The sequence below is a fragment of the Coregonus lavaretus genome, assembly GCF_964263955.1.
Source record: "Coregonus lavaretus genome assembly, chromosome: 3".
Classification (NCBI taxonomy): domain Eukaryota; kingdom Metazoa; phylum Chordata; class Actinopteri; order Salmoniformes; family Salmonidae; genus Coregonus; species Coregonus lavaretus.
Genome location: NC_139990.1, coordinates 71,685,832 through 71,705,742, shown reverse-complemented (window position 1 = coordinate 71,705,742; position 19,911 = coordinate 71,685,832). Strand labels below are relative to the sequence as shown.

General features: G+C 48.1%; 1 protein-coding gene across 1 annotated transcript in view; it reads left to right on the top strand.

The window, feature by feature from the left end:
• The window catches only part of LOC311118219 (transmembrane protein 74-like), a gene marked incomplete at both ends in the record, with an annotated part of 35,183 nt that extends 15,486 nt beyond the window's left edge, over positions 1 to 19,697 (top strand). Inside the window, 2 exons of the mRNA XM_084157603.1 lie at positions 7,997 to 8,031; positions 19,499 to 19,697. Of these exons, the coding sequence (XP_084013729.1) occupies positions 7,997 to 8,031; positions 19,499 to 19,697 (234 nt within the window). The remainder of the gene's footprint in view (positions 1 to 7,996; positions 8,032 to 19,498) is intronic.
• Between the last annotated feature and the right edge of the window lie 214 nt (positions 19,698 to 19,911).

The window sequence follows — 19,911 nt, the reverse complement described above, 5'->3', positions numbered from 1 at the left end:
TCTCCGAATGTTGTAGAGCATGAACCTGCAGGAGCGGGTCACCGCCTTGATGTTGGCGGAGAACGACAGGGTGTTGTCCAGGGTCACGCCTAGGCTCTTCGCACTCTGGGAGGAGGACACAGCGGAGTTGTCTACCGTGATGGCGAGATCATGGAACGGGCAGTCCTTCCCCGGGAGGAAGAGCAGCTCCGTCTTGCCAGGGTTCAGCTTGAGGTGGTGATCCGTCATCCATACTGATATGTCTGCCAGACATGCAGAGATGCGATTCGCCACCTGGTTATCAGAAGGGGGAAAGGAGAAGATTAGTTGTGTATCGTCAGCGTAGCAATGATAGGAAAGGCCATGTGAGGATATGACAGAGCCAAGTGACTTGGTGTATAGGGAGAAAAGGAGAGGGCCCAAAACCGATCCCTGGGGGACACCAGTGGTGAGAGCACGTGGTGCGGAGACAGCTTCCCGCCACGCCACTTGGTAGGAGCGACCGGTCAGGTAGGACGCAATCCAGGAGTGAGCCGCGCCGGAGATGCCCATTTCGGAGAGGGTGGAGAGGAGGATCTGATGGTTCACAGTATCAAAGGCAGCAGACAGGTCTAGAAGGACAAGAGCAGAGGAGAGAGAGTTAGCTTTAGCAGTGCGGAGAGTCTCTGTGACACAGAGAAGAGCAGTCTCAGTTGAATGACCAGTCCTGAAACCTGATTGGTTTGGATCAAGAAGGTCATTCTGAGAGAGATAGCAAGAGAGTTGGCTAAAGACGGCACGCTCAATAGTTTTGGAAAGAAAAGAAAGAAGGGATACTGGTCTGTAGTTGTTGACATCAGTGGGGTCGAGTGTTGGTTTTTTGAGAAGGGGAGTAACTCTCGCTCTCTTGAAGACGGAAGGGACATGGCCAGCGGTCAAGGATGAGTTGATCAGCGAGGTGAGGTAGGGGAGAAGGTCACCGGAGATGGTCTGGAGAAGGGAGGAGGGGATGGGGTCAAGCGGGCAGGTTGTTGGGCGGCCTGCAGTCACAAGTCGCAGTGTTGTTGCAGACTCTGGGGCCTTTCAGAACAGGTGTATATATACTGAGATCATGTGACAGATCATGTGACACTTAGATTGCACACAGGTGGACTTTATTTAACTAATTATGTGACTTCTGAAGGTAATTGGTTGCACCAGATCTTATTTAGGGGCTTCATAGCAAAGGGGGTGAATACATATGCATGCACCATTTTTCCGTTATTTATTTTGTATAATTTTTTGAAACAAGTTATTTTTTTTATTTCACTTCACCAATTTGGACTATTTTGTGTATGTCCATTACATGAAATCCCAAAAAAAATCAATTTCAATGACAGGTTGTAATGCAACAATATAGGAAAAACGCCAAGGGGGATGAATACTTTTGCAAGGCACTGTAGATCCTCTATGAGGCTGTGGAGGGATCCAAATTGTGGATTTAAAGAAAACATGAATAATCAGCGTACAATGACACCTTTGTTTTTAAGCCCAGGATTTCTAGCCCCTTGATATTATTGTTGGATTTGACTATAGTAGCTAATATTTTGATGGACATAATAAATAGATAAGCCGATATTTGACAACCTTGTTTTACTCCTCTTGACAGTTTAATACTGTCTGAGAAGTAGCCATTATTTACTATTTTACAGCTAGGGTTACTACAGTGCATTCAAAAAGTATTCAGACCCTTTCCCTGTTTCCACATTTTGTTACGTTACAGCCTTTTCCTCATCAATCTACACACAATACCCCATAATGACAAAGCAAAAACACGTTTTAGAAATCTTTGCAAATGTATTAAAAAACAGAATTACCTATTTTACATAGGTATTCAGACCCTTTGCTATGAGACTCGAAATTGAGCTCAGGTGCATCCTGTTTTCATTGATCATCCTTGATATGTTTCTGCAACTTGATTGGAGTCCATCTGTGGTAAATTCAATTGATTGGACATGATTTAGAAAGGCACACACCTGTCTATATAAGGTCCCACAGTTGACAGTGCATGTCAGAGCAAAAACCAAGCCATGAGGTTGAAGGAATTGTCCATAGAGCTCTGAGATAGGATTGTGTCGAGGCACAGATCTGGGGAAGGGTACCAAAAAGATTCTGCAGCATTGAAGGTCCCCAAGAACACAGTGGCAATGTATCGTCCATGTAAAAAACCTGTCTGATTAGAATGAATAATATTCGACAATACCTTTTTAATTCTATGCGCTATGCATTTTGCTGGAATTCTTGCATCACAACACTGAAGTTTAAGGGTCCTCAAATCTTTTTAATGGAATGGATCTTTATATTTACCACTTGGGTCCTGTTTCAGTAATAATGAAACCAGACTTTCTTGTTGAGTATCTGATAATCTACAATTTTTATAGGAGTGGATAAAATGTATGGTCCTATAAGTACATCAAAAAATGTTTGGTATACCTCAACTGGTATGCCATCCAGCCCTGGAGTTTTCCCAGTCTTAAAGTCTTTAAATGCACCAAGAAGTTCCTTCTCTGTAATTTGGCCTTCACATGAGTCTTTCTATACAGCTGTTAATTTTACATTATTAATAGAAAAAAAATCCTTACAATTAATTTTGGTTAGTGGAGATGGAGGAGACTGAAACAAAAAAATATGCTTAAAGTACTTTGCTTCCTCTTTCAAAATATTGTTTGTTGAATCATGGGTGACTCCGTCATTTGTAACAAGTTTCAGTCAATTATTTCTGGTAGCATTTCTATGTCGAAGTAAAAAAAATGTTTCCCTATATTCCATCCTGTTTGCTTTATTTTTATAATATATTACACTTGATCTTTCTTGAATAAGTTCCTCCATTTATTTTTGTATTTCCTCTAACTTATGCTGTGCCTCTATGGTACAGTTTTTATTGCTGTCTATCTGTACTGTTAGTCCCTCTATTTCCTTTGTTAATATGAACTATTTTGTCCTAAATTACTTTTGTTTTAAAGATGAGTATTGAATTGCATGGCCTCTAAAGACACATTTAAAAGTGTCCCATACAATAAGGGGATCTGCTGATATGTCGGAAAAAGTCCGTTATAAATTATTCTGTCCTGGTTAAAAACAAGTTGTCATCCAGTAGGCTTTGATAAAATTTCCAATGTCCTCGCCCACGTGGAAATTCTGTTAGAGTAATGTATATTTGAATGATTTGATGGTCCGACCACATTCTGTCCCCTATCAACACTAGCTTGATTGAGCCTCCGCCATGTATATCTCACTAGGTCAGGATATTTAAGCCTCCATATATCCACTAGTTCCAATATATCCATGATTTCCGTGATTTCCTTAAGTACATGAGTGTGATAGTTTGTAGTGTGATTTCCTTAACGGTCCATTGAGGTATTTAAAGCCATACGATCTCCCACCATAATAATAGAGTCTTGTATTGCTTGTGGGCTTGATAAATTATTATATACTGTATATTTTCAAAGAAGCGTTGATCATCATTATTCGGACCGTATAGATTAATCAGCCAAATCTGTTTGTGGTCCAATAACATATTTAATAGAATCCATCTACCTTGTGGATCTGTTTGGACAATTTGCACATTTCCGATCAAAATTATAGTTTTTTAATATCATCACCCCTTTTGAGTTCTGAGAACATTTTACTATGGTTCCCTGAAAGTTTTCCTGGGAGGTTTTATTAACATTTTGAAAATGGAAAGTATACTGTAGGTTATTTGAAAGTAATTAAATAACGTTCTGAGAACATTCTCTAAATGTTGTGAATGTTTTCAACAAAATGTAAAGGTTATTTGGAGGTTTTTGAATAACTTCCTAAAGACTGTCACTGAATGTTTCAATAAGACTTTTAATAACACTGCTAGCTTAGTTTGGGTTAACTGTTTTGAACTCCAAGCACAGATACGTCAGATGGAAATTCATTTACTTAGGCATAAAAAATGCAAACACATTTCTTTTTTATTGTGGCACGGCATCAGTGAGATTCCAACTTATGATCTTCTGTTCTCTATCCATGGAATTAATCCACTGCGCCACCAGGATGCAGCTAGCTCATACAAAGCTGTTTATTTTAGTCTATTCAAACAGACCCCATTTCAAAGGAAACAAACACTGATTAAGATCAAGTGTGGCCAACACACCTAAACACACTTAACAAGATAGAGGTTAAAGTTCGTTTTAATGAAGCTGAGAACAGAACGCGTATGTTTTTAAATAACATTCGCAGAATGTACTTTGAACGTTACTAATGTTTTCTTGTAGTTTATATGGAAAGTTTTCTTAATGTTCTGAGAACATGACTTTAAATAGAACCATGAGGAAACCTGTAGAAAACGTTATGCTGAAGTACTGAAATTCCCACAGAAGAACTCACCAGCAGCATACCACCCAGCGGCATACCACCCAGCATCCCACTGCTGGCTTACCTCTGAAGCTAAGCAGAGGGGGTCCTGGTCTGTCCCTGGATGGGAGACCAGATGCTGCTGGAAGTGGTGTTGGAGGGCCAGTAGGAGGCACACTTTCCTCTGGTCTAAAAAATATATCTCAATACCCCAGGGCAGTGATTGGGGACATTGCCCTGTGTAGGGTGTTGTCTTTTCAATGGGATGTTAAAATGCTGACTCTCTGTGGTCAATAAAGATCCTATGGGACTTGTCGTAAGAGTAGGGGTGTTAACCCCTGTGTCCTGGCTAAATTCCCAATCTGACCATCATGGCCACTGAATCATCCACAGCTTCCAAATGGCTCATTCTATTCCCCAGGTTGTTGCTGTAAATTAGAATGTGTTCTCAGTCAATTTACCAGGTAAAATAAAAAAACTTTCCCTGAATGTATTGAGAACACAACTTTAAATAGAACCATGAGGAAACCTTCAGATTTTTTTTATACTGAAATTCCCACAGAAGAATGTTGTTTCTGAACTATTTGAGAACATTCCCAATGTCAAACCAGTTGGAGAACTTTCCTAGAACATTATTGAAATTAAATGTAACCATGTTTTAACTTTTATGAAAAGTTCTGTTAAAGTAATGAAATACCAAGAAATAAACTTTTTTTTTTGTCAAGTTCCTTAAACGTGCTGAGAATGTTCCTAAGCCAAGCAACTATGCTGCACCGTTCCCAGAAAGTTGTGGGAAGGTTTATGCAAAATGACCATAGGACAACCACTCTCTCACCAAGCTCTATGAGCTAGCTGGGAGGTCACTGCAAGTAAGAGAAAGACACTGAACATCTGTGATGTCATGATGTTGGAGGGAAAAAGAGAGTCAGAGGAGATCTAAGAGAGATAGGTAGGAAGAGGGTGAGCTTGAGTCGTTTAAAAATGGAAGAAAAAGGGAGATGGTTTGTTAAAAGAAGAATGGTAGAAAGTGTAAGCGGAGTGAGTTGAAGACAGGAGGAGAAATGGAAGTGAATGAGGGCTCAGTATCGGAGGTGGAAGGTGTGGTGAAGTTCTCGGAGCCCGAGGCTTGCAGTGAGGGTCAGGATAAAGATGAGTCTTTGACAGTAGGAGTGTAAGTAAGAAGTTTTTGGAAAAAGTGTACCCTTGTCTTTTGGCTGATCCATTTGTGGTTTCAGGGTGGGTGAAAACAGAGTTGGGTGCTGTAGAATCGGTGAAGGTAACCAGAAGTGGTCTGGTGATAATTGTTTGTGTTTCTGCTGGTCAGAGGGAGCAGGCGCTCCATGTTAAACGAATGGGGACAAGAGATGTGAATTGTTTTGCTCTCAAGAAAAGGGCGCCATTAAAAGGAGTGATTACTGGGGTAGCGGTGTATAGGAGGGAGGTTCCTAGGTGTGAGAAGTGTGCAGAAGGGCATGAGACAAAGGAATGTGTAGCATTGGGGAAAGTAGTGATATGTGTTAATTGTAAGTGTGCCCATGGGGCTGGGGATCAGAAATGTCCGGTACGAGAGACGCAGGTTGAGGTTTCCAGGGTTAGAGTAGTGCAGGAGTTGTAATATGCTGAGGCAGTGAAGAAAGTAGAGGAAGATGGGTCAAGGGGGAGGGATCCTGAGAGGAGTGGTGTGAATAGTAGATCTGTACCAGTACAGAGGAATAGGCCAACAAGTGATACATGTTTCAGTAAGATTGGATGATTTTTAGCATTTATATCAATGGTTATCAACTGTACTGCAGGGATGGAACGTAAGTCGCAGAAAATTGAGGTTGTGGTGGCAGCTGCAGAGAGGTATTTAGGTGTGCGAGACTTGACGTCAAAAGAGTTACAGGGTGTGTTAAGTGGTGGTGTCCCATCCTTTCAGGCTGTTGGCCTGAAGTAGGACTAAATAGATTGTAGTGGAGTAGGGTGGTGTTTTTTATAAATTTTCTGATAAAACGTTTAATTTTAGTTTTTATTTAGTGAGTGTAGTGTTAGATGGTAGGGTATTTGTTTAGTTACTTTTTCAAGCAAAGTATAAGAGGGTTATACTCCAGTGTAGTAGGTGGCGGTAATGCAACATTTATTGGATGCCAACCGCCGTAAACCTCATCGAAGAAGAAGATGTCACGATGTCCAAGCAAGACTTTCAGATATATCTGAAAAGTCAAATTTGAGTAGGATTTTACAGATTGTAGAGGTTACCATAGATCAGGGGTGTCCGCCGAGTTATATTATAATATGCCATTTAGCAGACGCTTTTATCCAAAGCGACTTACAGTCATGTGTGCATACATTTTTTTTCTTTCTTTTTTTTCGTATGGGTGGTCCTGGGGATCGAACCCACTACCCTGGCGTTACAAGCGCCATGCTCTACCAATTGAGCTACAGAGGACCACAGAGTTGGGCCTCTCTTCCTCTTCCTCTCTGTTTAGAGTTTCTCTTTTCATTTATCCATTGAGCTGTCCGTTGATGATGTTTAAGAAGTTCTTTGTTGCATCTTTAGTCTACACAGTGGCTAGATTCGCAGGATGCTCTTAAAGGGGTAAACACAAATTAACCATCATGATTAAGGAACTATAAAAACGATGACAATATTTCGAATAAACCCTATTTAATAAATAAAAAAAAGCTTTAAATAAATACATTAATAGGGACATTTTAGCCTAAACCGTGGCACACCTTGATGGGATATAAAATTCTGCGGCACACCTTAAATGGCCCTATATATGTACTTTTTTATTTATTAAATATGTTGATTCCATCAGTTTTTACCCAGTGGGGAGTCACTCCTCTTGTCTCTGTCCCCTCCCTCCATCCTCCCGCCACCTCTCTCCTACCCAGCGCTGGACTATTCAACCAGGTCTGGTCAATGCCCCTCAGAGCACCAGCAGTCTGGGCTGATGGCAGACTGTAGAAACGAAAGCACCTCCTTTCCATGGATCTCACTTTCTTCATCTCTTTCTTTCTCTCCCTCTCTTACACTCTCTCTCTCTCTCTCTCCTCTCTCTCTCTCTCTCTCTCTCTCTCTCTCTCTCTCTCACTCTCTCTCTCTCTCTCTCTCTCTCTCTCTCTCTCTCTCTCTCTCTCTCTCTCTCTCTCTCTCTCTCTCTCTCTCTCTCTCTCTCTCTCTCTCTCTCTCTCTCTCCTCTCTCTCTCTCTCTCTCTCTCTCTCTCTCTCTCTCTCTCTCTCTCTCTCTCTCTCTCTCTCTCTCTCCAGTGCCCAAGGTTAGAGTGGCGCGAGGGAGGCATTCGGTGGGAGGGGGGAGTGATGTAATGGGGTGTCTAAATAAATCTGTGTCCTGCAGGACGTCCTCCTGCCAAGGTTTGTCTGGGGGGGCTAGGGGAGGGAAAGATGACGTGATCCCCTTTATCCCAGCCAATAAAAGAGAGTGGCCAGTGAGATCCGGAGCCGTACGTGCATTCAAATTCAATAAGGTAGTGCTTTAATGTTTTCTTTTAATCTATCAAATTGCATTATACACCCAGAGCTGCCTCCCGCAGCGAGGCTCCCTGGCAGGAAAGCAGCAGGGGAGAGTCTGACTGTGCCGGGCAGAGGAGACCAACCGGACGCTCCGAGGGGGGACATTTACAAAACAATTGTGTGACTCTGACATGTTGAACGTATGTCATTTCCATACAGACGGGCATCTACGTCATCCTGATGATGAATGCTAAGTAAACTCCAGAGGATCAGTGCAGAGCGCATGTACGCACGCACACAAACACACATACCCTCTCCTGTAGCTGCTCGTGGCTCTTATGGTTAGCCATGCACAGTGTACAGTGATGGGGAGGAGAAGGGGAGGGAAGGGGGCTTAGAGCTGGTCTAACGTTTACATTACATTTACGTCATTTAGCAGACGCTCTTATCCAGAGCGACATACAAATTGGTGCATTCACCTTATAGCCAGTGGGATAACCACTTTACAATGTTATTTTTTATTTATTATTATTATTATGTTTTTTGGGGGGTGGGGGGGGGGTAGAAGGATTACTTTATCCTATCCCAGGTATTCCTTAAAGAGGTGGGGTTTCAAATGTCTCCGGAAGGTGGTGAGTGACTCCGCTGTCCTGGCGTCGTGAGGGAGCTTGTTCCACCATTGGGGTGCCAGAGCAGCGAACAGTTTTGACTGGGCTGAGCGGGAACTATGCTTCCGCAGAGGAAGGGGAGCCAGCAGGCCAGAGGTGGATGAACGCAATGCCCTCGTTTGGGTGTAGGGACTGATCAGAGCCTGAAGGTACGGAGGTGCCGTTCCCCTCACAGCTCCATAGGCAAGCACCATGGTGTCATGAGCCTCTCACTCCACCGGGTTACCACCTTAATTTTCTTCCACTCTGCTCACCACTCTCTCTACTCAGCCTAACTAGCTCCACCTGTCCCTGCTCTGCTCTGCTCTAATTACTCTGCCAGCTGCGCTGCATTACCCACTACCTCTCCCAGTATTTAAGGCCCTGTCTTTCAGCTCTCCGGTGTCAGATCGTCTGCAAAGCTCACACCCGGAACCTGTTTGCTCGCGCTTCTGTCTCACCCTGGTTTTGTGACCCCGGACCTGCCTGATTTTTGGATACTCGTCTGCCCCAGGAGATCCAGACCTGCTTCTGCCATTACGACTCCTGACTACTCTTCAATCCCGGTAACTCTGACCAGCCTTCTGCCTTGCTACTACGTATTTTGGATTTCCCTTGAACTGTACTGCTGCCTGGTTTCATTCCGCCCTGTTGTGTCTGTGTCTCCCCCCCCCCAGGACTTCTGGACCACCCACCACCGGCTTCATAGGACGCATCGCTGCCACTGGGGGGGGCACAGACCCAGCACATTGGACGGGATCCCTGTTACCCCTGGAGCCTTCATTCACTCCCTACTTCCCTTTTCCCTTAAGTTTAATAAACTTTCTGGTGTGACGCAATTGTGGTCCTCTGGTCGTCTGTCTGAACCGTGACAGTACGATCTGACCATTATGGACTCAGCGCACACTTTCCCCGACATGGAAACCGATGAGCATGAGCAGCAGTTCCAGCAGCAGCAACAACAACTCGCCATGATCATTCAACTCCTCACCAACCTGACCCCAGCCAGTCTGCCCACCAGCCCTGCCCCCGAGTTACCTGCCCCGGTCATTGCAGCCGCTGCTCCGGAACCCAAGATTGGAAACCCCGAGCGGTTCAACGGCGATTCAACCCAGGTCCGGCCATTCCTGACTAGCTGCCGACTTCAGTTCTCCTTGCAGCCAAGGACCTTCGCCACGGAGGGGGCTAAAGTTGGGTATGCCATCACTCACCTGACGGGCCGAGCTCGACTCTGGGGAACAGCAGAGTTCGAACGTCAAACCCCCGCATGTGCAACCTTCGACCTGTTTGCTGAGGAGATGCTGAAGGTGTTTGACCTGGATTCACCAACCGCAGAGGCGTCTCGTGAACTGTTCAGTATTCGACAAGGCAGACGTACAGTCGCAGACCATTCCATCGACTTCCGAACCCTGGCTAGACGAAGTTCTTGGAACACACCATCGTTGGTGGACGCGTTCTTCCATAGTTTGGCTGACTATATCAAGGACGAGTTGGTCTCCCATGAACTGCCTTCCACTCTTGATGAAGCCATCGCACTGACTGTCAGGATCGACAGAAGGATACAGACCCGTCGTCGTGAGAGGGGGCGCCAAGGTCCACCTACTACCGGCATTCGGAGAGATCCGACTGGGCTCCTGTCATCTACTGCCACTCACCCAGGTCAGCTTGATCAGTCTGAGCCTATGGAGATTGGGCGAGCCTCTCTCACTCCTGCAGAGCGCCAGCGACGCTTCACCTCAAACCTCTGCCTCTATTGTGGAGGTGATGGACATCGTGTGGTAACCTGCCCTTTAAAGGGCCGAAGCTCACCGGGCATAGGGGGAGTCCGGTTGAGTTCTATGACCATCCAGTCCTCCGACCGCAAACCCCTGCTGCAAGTTCACCTCCGCCTCTCTGACTCAACTCACACCCTGGCTGCTCTGGTGGATTCTGGCGCCGAAGCCAACATAATGGACATCAAGCTGGCACGCCAACTGGGACTGGAGAACCTCCGTTTGACACCTCCTATTCCTGCCCGGGCACTGGACGGACACTTACTCGGATCGGTCACTCATGTCACGGCCCCGGTCTCGATGGGTCTGTCCGGAAACCATCAAGAAACTATCCAGTTTCACCTGCTCCCCTCTCCAGGCCAACCCCTCATCCTGGGTTACCCATGGCTCCGCCGGCACAACCCTCAGCTCGACTGGGTGACCGGGGTGATCAGGGAGTGGGGAGAGGACTGCCACCGAACCTGCCTGCTTGCTGCCGCACTACCCCCTCGGCCAGTACCTACTAACTCCGCTCCTGACCTCTCCAATGTCCCAGAATGCTACCATGGTCTCAGAGAGGTGTTTAACAAAGCAAGAGCCACATCTCTGCCCCCTCACCGACCGTACGACTGTGCCATCGACCTCCTCCCTGGAACAGCCCCTCCAAAGGGTCGTCTTTATTCGTTGTCTGCTCCTGAAAGAAAGTCCATGGAGGACTACATCAATGGCTCTCTGTCCGCAGGATTAATCCGTTCATCTTCATCTCCTGCTGGTGCTGGCTTCTTCTTTGTGGGGAAGAAGGACGGATCTCTTCGCCCCTGCATCGACTACAGGGGACTCAACGACATCACAGTGAAAAACCGTTACCCTCTGCCTCTGCTCACCTCTGCTTTTGAGTTGCTCCAGGGAGCCACTGTTTTTACCAAGTTGGATCTCAGAAACGCTTACCACCTAGTGCGGATCCGGGAGGGAGATGAATGGAAAACCGCATTCAATACACCAACAGGCCACTACGAGTATCTGGTTATGCCTTTTGGTCTCACCAATGCTCCTGCTGTGTTCCAGGCTCTAGTGAATGATGTACTGCGGGACATGTTAAACAAGTTTGTCTTCGTTTACCTGGATGACATCTTAATCTACTCCAGAAACCTGTCTGAACACACCCGCCATGTCCAGCAAGTCCTTCATCGTCTTCTGGAGAATTCCCTCTACGCCAAGGCAGAGAAATGTGAGTTTCACGTCAAGACAGTGGCCTTCCTGGGGTACATAGTGGCAGAGGGAAGTATCCAAATGGATCCTGCCAAAGTATCAGCAGTCACTTCATGGCCAGTTCCGGAGAACAGAAAGAAGCTGCAACAGTTTCTGGGGTTTGCTAACTTCTATAGAAAGTTTATCCGGAACTACAGTACCGTTGCTGCCCCTCTCACTGCTCTAACCAGCACCAAGCAACCCTTCACCTGGACCCCAGCAGCCGACAAAGCCTTCAGTACCCTCAAGGTGAGGTTCACCTCCGCTCCCATCCTCCAGATGCCTGATGTGGACCGGCAATTCATTGTGGAGGTGGACGCCTCGGATGTGGGAGTTGGTGCTGTGATTTCTCAGTGGGCTGCGGAGGATAGGAAGCTCCATCCCTGTGCCTTTTTCTCACGTCGGTTGTCCCCCTCTGAGTGCAATTACGACATAGGGAACCGTGAGCTGCTGGCTGTGAAGCTTGCCTTGGAGGAGTGGCGTCACTGGCTGGAGGGGTCCACCATTCCATTTCTCGTTTGGACCGATCATAAGAACTTGGAGTACATCCGCACGGCCAAACGGTTGAACTCCAGGCAGTCCCGCTGGGCCCTGTTCTTCACCAGGTTTAATTTCACTCTGTCATACCGGCCTGGATCACGCAACACCAAGCCAGACGCCCTCTCCCGTCAATTCCAGAAGGATGACACCCCCTCCAAGGACCCTGTGTCGATTCTGCCAAGTCCCTGCATCGTTGCAGCTCTGACCTGGGCTGTTGAGGAACAGGTGCTGGAGGCTCTCCGTAACCAGCCAGGTCCCAGCACTTGCCCAGCTGACCGCCTTTTTGTCCCCGAAGACCTGAGGTCCCAGGTCGTTCAGTGGGGACATGACTCCCGCCTAGCTTGTCACCCTGGCTCCACCCGCACTTACAACCTGCTCGCCCAGAGGTTCTGGTGGCCCTCTCTGAGGAAGGATGTACGGGAATTCGTCCAAGCCTGCCCCATCTGCAACCAACACAAGTCGTCCTGCCAGCCCCCAGCCGGATTGCTGCAGCCCCTGCCTGTGCCCAGACGTCCCTGGTCTCACATCGCCCTTGACTTTGTCACGGGGCTGCCCCCTTCAAGTGGCATGACCGTCATTCTCACCATAGTTGACCGTTTCAGCAAGATGGCACACTTCATTCCCCTCCCCAAGCTCCCAACCGCCAAGGAGACCGCCCAGGTGGTCCTGGAACACGTCTTCCGGATCCACGGACTGCCAAAGGATGTAGTTTCTGACCGTGGTCCACAATTCTCCTCCGCTTTTTGGAAGGAGTTCTGTCACCTGCTGGGAGCCACAGTCAGTCTGACTTCCGGATTCCATCCCCAATCCAATGGGCAGTCAGAGCGGGCTAATCAGGAGCTCGAGAAGGCACTGCGATGCATGACTTCACGCAACCCCGACTCCTGGTCGCAGCAATTGACATGGGTGGAGTACGCACACAATTCTCTGACCTGCTCTGCCATCGGTATGTCCCCTTTCCAATGTGTTTATGGATACCAGCCTCCTCTATTTGCCAGCCAGGAAGAGGAGGTTACTTGCCCATCTGCACTTGCTTTTGCCCGTCGATGTCGCCGCACCTGGTCACAAGCCCGAGCCACACTCCTCAGATCCGTTGCCAGCTACACTACCGGGGCCAACCGTCGGAGAATTCCTGCTCCCACCTACCATGTTGGTCAAAGGGTGTGGTTGTCATCGAAGAACCTGCCACTCAGGGTGGAGTCGCAGAAGCTGGCACCTCGGTTCATTGGCCCATTCCCTATCATAAGAGTGATTAGCCCAACTGCTGTCCGGCTCCAACTGCCTAATTCCCTGAGGGTGCACCCCACTTTCCATGTGTCTAAGATTAAGCCCATCCATGAGAGTCCGCTGGTCCCTGCTGCGCCTTGTCCTCCTCCTCCACGGCTCGTCGATGGTGGTCTGGTTTACACCGTCCGCCGCCTGCTTCGGTCCAGACGGAGGGGTAGGGGTCTCCAGTACCTCATTGACTGGGAGGGCTATGGACCTGAGGAAAGGACCTGGGTGCCAGCTAGTCGGATTGTGGATAGGACTCTCATCACCGCTTTCCACCAACGGCATCCTGATCAACCTGCAATCCGTAGGGGCCGCCCCAGAGGGGTCCCTAACCGTCCTGCCCGCTCGGCTTCCTGTCCTGTGCCTGATCCTGTCTCGGGACCTGTCCCATCTCCCGACCACGGCCCTCCGGCTTCCTCCGAGGATGAGGACGTTCACTCGGACCGTTCGGAGGAGTTCTAGCCCTCCTCCGGCTCCCCTCCTCCCGCCCGGCGTGGTGTTGCTCTTGGGACTTCTGGGGCCGTCCCTTGGGGGGGGGGTTCTGTCATGAGCCTCTCACTCCACCGGGTTACCACCTTAATTTTCTTCCACTCTGCTCACCACTCTCTCTACTCAGCCTAACTAGCTCCACCTGTCCCTGCTCTGCTCTGCTCTAATTACTCTGCCAGCTGCGCTGCATTACCCACTACCTCTCCCAGTATTTAAGGCCCTGTCTTTCAGCTCTCCGGTGTCAGATCGTCTGCAAAGCTCACACCCGGAACCTGTTTGCTCGCGCTTCTGTCTCACCCTGGTTTTGTGACCCCGGACCTGCCTGATTTTTGGATACTCGTCTGCCCCAGGAGATCCAGACCTGCTTCTGCCATTACGACTCCTGACTACTCTTCAATCCCGGTAACTCTGACCAGCCTTCTGCCTTGCTACTACGTATTTTGGATTTCCCTTGAACTGTACTGCTGCCTGGTTTCATTCCGCCCTGTTGTGTCTGTGTCTCCCCCCCCCCAGGACTTCTGGACCACCCACCACCGGCTTCATAGGACGCATCGCTGCCACTGGGGGGGGCACAGACCCAGCACATTGGACGGGATCCCTGTTACCCCTGGAGCCTTCATTCACTCCCTACTTCCCTTTTCCCTTAAGTTTAATAAACTTTCTGGTGTGACGCAATTGTGGTCCTCTGGTCGTCTGTCTGAACCGTGACACATGGTCTTGTAACAGATGCGAGCTTCAACTGGAAGCCAGTGGAGTGTGCGGAGGAGCGGGGTGACGTGAGAGAACTTGGGAAGGTTGAACACCAGACGGGCTGCGGCATTCTGGATGAGTTGTAGGGGTTTAATGGCACAGGCAGGGAGCCCAGCCAACAGCGAGTTGCAGTAATCCAGACGGGAGATGACAAGTGCCTGGATTAGGACCTGTGCCGCTTCCTGTGTAAGGCAGGGTCGTACTCTCCGAATGTTGTAGAGCATGAACCTACAGGATCGGGTCACCGCCTTGATGTTAGCGGAGAACGACAGGGTGTTGTCCAGGGTCACGCCAAGGCTCTTCGCACTCTGGGAGGAGGACACAACGGAGTTGTCAACCGTGATGGCGAGATCATGGAACGGGCAGTCCTTCCCCGGGAGGAAGAGCAGCTCCGTCTTGCCAAGGTTCAGCTTGAGGTGGTGATCCGTCATCCATACTGATATGTCTGCCAGACATGCAGAGATGCGATTCGCCACCTGGTTATCAGAAGGGGGAAAGGAGAAGATTAGTTGTGTATCGTCAGCGTAGCAATGATAGGAGAGGCCATGTGAGGATATGACAGAGCCAAGTGACTTGGTGTATAGCGAGAATAGGAGAGGGCCTAGAACTGAGCCCTGGGGGACACCAGTGGTGAGAGCACGTGGTGCGGAGACAGCTTCTCGCCACGCCACTTGGTAGGAGCGACCGGTCAGGTAGGATGCAATCCAAGAGTGAGCCGCGCCGGAGATGCCCAGCTCGGAGAGGGTGGAGAGGAGGATCTGATGGTTCACAGTATCAAAGGCAGCAGACAGGTCTAGAAGGACAAGAGCAGAGGAGAGAGAGTTAGCTTTAGCAGTGCGGAGAGCCTCCGTGACACAGAGAAGAGCAGTCTCAGTTGAATGACCAGTCTTGAAACCTGACTGGTTTGGATCAAGAAGGTCATTCTGAGAGAGATAGCAAGAGAGTTGGCTAAAGACGGCACGCTCAATAGTTTTGGAAAGAAAAGAAAGAAGGGATACTGGTCTGTAGTTGTTGACATCAGAGGGATCGAGTGTTGGTTTTTTGAGAAGGGGTGCAACTCTCGCTCTCTTGAAGACGGAAGGGACATAGCCAGCGGTCAAGGATGAGTTGATCAGCGAGGTGAGGTAGGGGAGAAGGTCACCGGAGATGGTCTGGAGAAGAGAGGAGGGGATAGGGTCAAGCGGGCAGGTTGTTGGGTGGCCTGCAGTCACAAGTCGCAAGATTTTATCTGGAGAGAGAGGGGAGAAAGAAGTCAAAGCATAGGGTAGGGCAGTGTGAGCAGGACCAGCAGTGTCATTTGACTTAACAAACGAGGATCGGATGTCGTCAACCTTCTTTTCAAAGTGGTTGACGAAGTCATCCACAGAGAGGGAGGAGGGGGGGGGGGGAGGAGGATTCAGCAGGGAGGAGAATGTGGCAAAGAGTTTCCTAGGGTAAGAGGCAGATGCTTGGAATTTAGAGTGGTAGAAAATGGCCTTAGCAGCAGAAACAGATGAAGAAAATGTAGAGAGGAGGGAGTGAAAAGATGCCAGGTCCGCAGGGAGTCTAGTTTTCTTCCATTTCTGCTCAGCTGCCCGGAGCTCTGTTCTGTGAGCTCGCAATGAGTCATCAAGCCACGGAGCTGGAGGGGAGGACCGAGCCGGCCGGGAGGATAGGGGACATAGAGAGTCAAAGGATGCAGAAAGGGAGGAGAGGAGGGTTGAGGAGGCAGAATCAGGAGATTGGAGGGAGAAGGATTGAGCAGAGGGAAGAGATGATAGGATGGAAGAGGAGAGAGTAGCGGGAGAGAGAGAGCGAAGGTTGCGGCGGCGCATTACCATCTGTGTAGGGGCAGAGTGAGTAGTGTTGGAGGAGAGCGAGAGAGAAAAGGATACAAAGTAGTGGTCGGAGACATGGAGGGGAGTTGCAGTGAGATTAGTAGAAGAACAGCATCTAGTAAAGATGAGGTCAAGCGTATTGCCTGCCTTGTGAGTAGGGGGGGACGGTGAGAGGGTGAGGTCAAAAGAGGAGAGGAGTGGAAAGAAGGAGGCAGAGAGAAATGAGTCAAATGTAGACGTAGGGAGGTTGAAATCCCCCAGAACTGTGAGGGGTGAGCCATCCTCAGGAAAGGAACTTATCAAGGCGTCAAGCTCATTGATGAACTCTCCAAGGGAACCTGGAGGGTGATAGATGACAAGGATATTAAGCTTAAATGGGCTAGTGACTGTGACAGCATGGAATTCAAATGAGGAGATAGACAGATTGGTTAGGGGAAAAATTGAGAATGTCCACTTGGGAGAGATGAGGATTCCTGTGCCACCACCCCGCTGACCAGATGCTCTCGGGGTATGCGAGAACACATGGTCAGACGAGGAGAGAGCAGTAGGAGTAGCAGTGTTTTCAGTGGTAATCCATGTTTCCGTCAGCGCCAAGAAGTCGAGGGACTGGAGGGTAGCATAGGCTGGGATGAACTCTGCCTTGTTGGCAGCAGAACGGCAGTTCCAGAGGCTGCCTGAGACCTGGAACTCCAGGTGGGTGGTGCGTGCAGGGACCACCAGGTTAGAGAGGCAGCAGCCACGCGGTGTGAGGCGTTTGTGTAGCCTGTGCGGAGAGGAGAGAACAGGGATAGGCAGAGGCATAGTTGACAGGCTGCAGCAAATGGCTACAATAATGCAGAGGAGATCGGAATGAAATGAACTAAACATCTGGGAAAGGAGAGAGCGGGGCCTCCCTCACCACAACTCCCAAATATAACTCTCCCAACTTCCACCTCAGAAACAATAATTGTTTCACTGAAACACCCGAATATAACTCTCCCAACTTCCACTTTAGAAATTATAATTGTTGTAAACTACAGCGGTTCAATGTTTCTAGGAATAGACTCTAACTTACTTTATTCAGCTAGCTAACTTGGTACAGTATTCTTCCATGAAAACCGCCCAGGGCACCGTATCCTATGACGCCATAGCTAACTAGCATGCTAGCATCCAATAACACATGGTTTAGCACCAATACTTGGTTACAACAAACTACCAATAGTGTGTTAACACACTATCAGATAATTTGTGTCCGTGTCTAGTTCCTTTCATAACGCAGCAATAATTAAACGTTGGCTAGCTAGCACAAAGTCAGTCATGCTAGCTACACAAGTGGACTACACATCTCGAATGTTCAGAAAGGGAAGCTTTATGTTGCAAAATTCTCATTGACTAAAATTATATTGTATTTAGCTGCTACAGTACTGCTAGCTGGTAGTGTTGGCTTGCTAGCAATGGCTGCTGTGTTGACTTTGTTTGAAAAACGGCGTCGCTGCGAACGAATGTAGCTGGCTAAAATTATATTGTATTTAGTTGCTACAGTACTGCTAGCTGGTAGTGTTGGCTAGCTAGCAATGGCTGCGGTGTTGACTTTGTTTGAAAAACGGCGTCGCTGCGAACGAATGTAGCTGGCTAGCTAACCTCGATAGTTTCTCTATACTACACCTTTATCTTTGATACAAATACAACTATGTAGCTAGCTAACATTACACTAATCAAATCGTTCCATTGTAATGTAATGTGTCATATTACCTGCGGAGCGAAGTACAGCATGACTACTCACTCAACTCCTAGTCTAAGGTGTGAGTTCTGTCCCCCTACCCTTTCCCAGCTCTTTCCCTCATAATGCTACCCTATCATCAATCCCTCCTCCTACTCTCTCTCCCCCCCCCCCCCTTGCCCAATGAGTCAATCACAACCCATCCTCCTCCTACTCCTTCACCCCCCCCCCCCCCCCCACACACACACACCCCTCCCCCACCCCTTCATCCGATGAGTTCACCATGCAGTAAAGGTAAATCAGCAAAGTACTTCCAAACTCTTCATTCAAATCTAATTTATTTGAGTGGAGAGGAACACAATATACTGTAAACCAGAGGATTGCATTTCTGGATCTTGTAATTGCTACTTGGAATAGCTTCACCCATTCTGAGTTATTAGTATTTTCATTTGGATCTAGGTTTTATTGTTGGATGTTTCATCTACCTTGGATCAAGCAGTGCTGCTGTAGCTAATAGGGTATACCTATTCATTCACATTATATTATTATAATTCTATAATAATAGAATACTTAATCAAATGTAATCCAATGAGGGATGAAGAGTTTACTATCCCATTGCCTAAGGCAAAATTCACAATGGAATATTTACCAATAATGACTATGCCTCAAACCTGGAGTTTCTTTAAATACTTTAGTTGTGCTTGATTTACATTTACCTGGGTTGAAATAGTATTTGTTTTCTTATAAATACTTTAGATGTGCTTGATTTTCAGTCGCCTTCCTGGCACAATGGATTCAATAGAATAGTCCCCAAAGTGCAAATCCTGCCCATCCAGCACGGTGGGCTAGTTAAATCAAGTGTGCCTAAAGTATTTGAAAGAAAACATACTTTTTCGACACAGGACTGCTACAGTAGGAATGAGGGCTTTACTGAAGGATGATACAACAACAACAACAAGGTAATCCTAATCACTACATGTCAGGAGGGCCGTTGCTATAGTGTGGACTGTGCACAACAACACAGAGAGTGGCTAGCCACAGCTAGTGCCTGTCGCTCCCAGGAAAAACAATGACTTCAGCTGCAAAGTCACTTTGGCTCAGCGAATCAGGAATCAGGTAACAGGATCAGGCTACATTAGGTGACTTCAAGCGAGCTGGCAGGCGGCCAGGTGAGCTGGACGCACAAATGGACATTGATTTTTCAATAAGGAACCATGGAGCTGTCAGCCCGACCAGGCTATGGTGATATCTTCCCTCTCAGGGATCGGCTTCTTCTGGCCTGACTGGCACCTGCCAACCACAGACCACAGACCATAACCAAACACACCCCTTCACCCCCATTGCCTATGGTCTCCTACCCTTACACATGTCTGTGAGCGGGTTGACTTGTATTACCGTTGACGTGGGGTTTTTGGTTCACATGCTTGTGGTCTGGTAGGATAAGGGAGGTTACACTCGCCCTCTCTTGTCAGGTTAAACATATTTATCTAATGGGGTTCTCTGTTAAGACTCAGCCTGGCCTTCTCTGACCCAGGCCCGGAGGTGCCCTGCACCCTTAATGGTTTCCATCCATCAGGCCCCCCTGCCCAGGACTGCAGCCCTGCCTTGGCTGCCCTCCCCCTGAACTTCTGCGGCCAGCGGGGCTTCCTGGAGGACGGGGGACTGACTGGACCCAACTTCACAAACACACACCTCAGGAACCTTTAAAAGAGAAGGATGAGAAAAAGAGGAAGGCAATGAGAGGAGGAGAGGATAAATGAGGGGGAGGGGAGAAGGACATGAGGAAGACACAGGGAGAAACAAAGGTAGGGAGTGAGAAATAGTCATGAGAAAAAGGTCATAATTCTAAATGGTTTTCAGTTGGAAAGGTCTCCCTCAATTACATAATGTACTGGCAATGGGGTATAAGCGCTTCGAGATA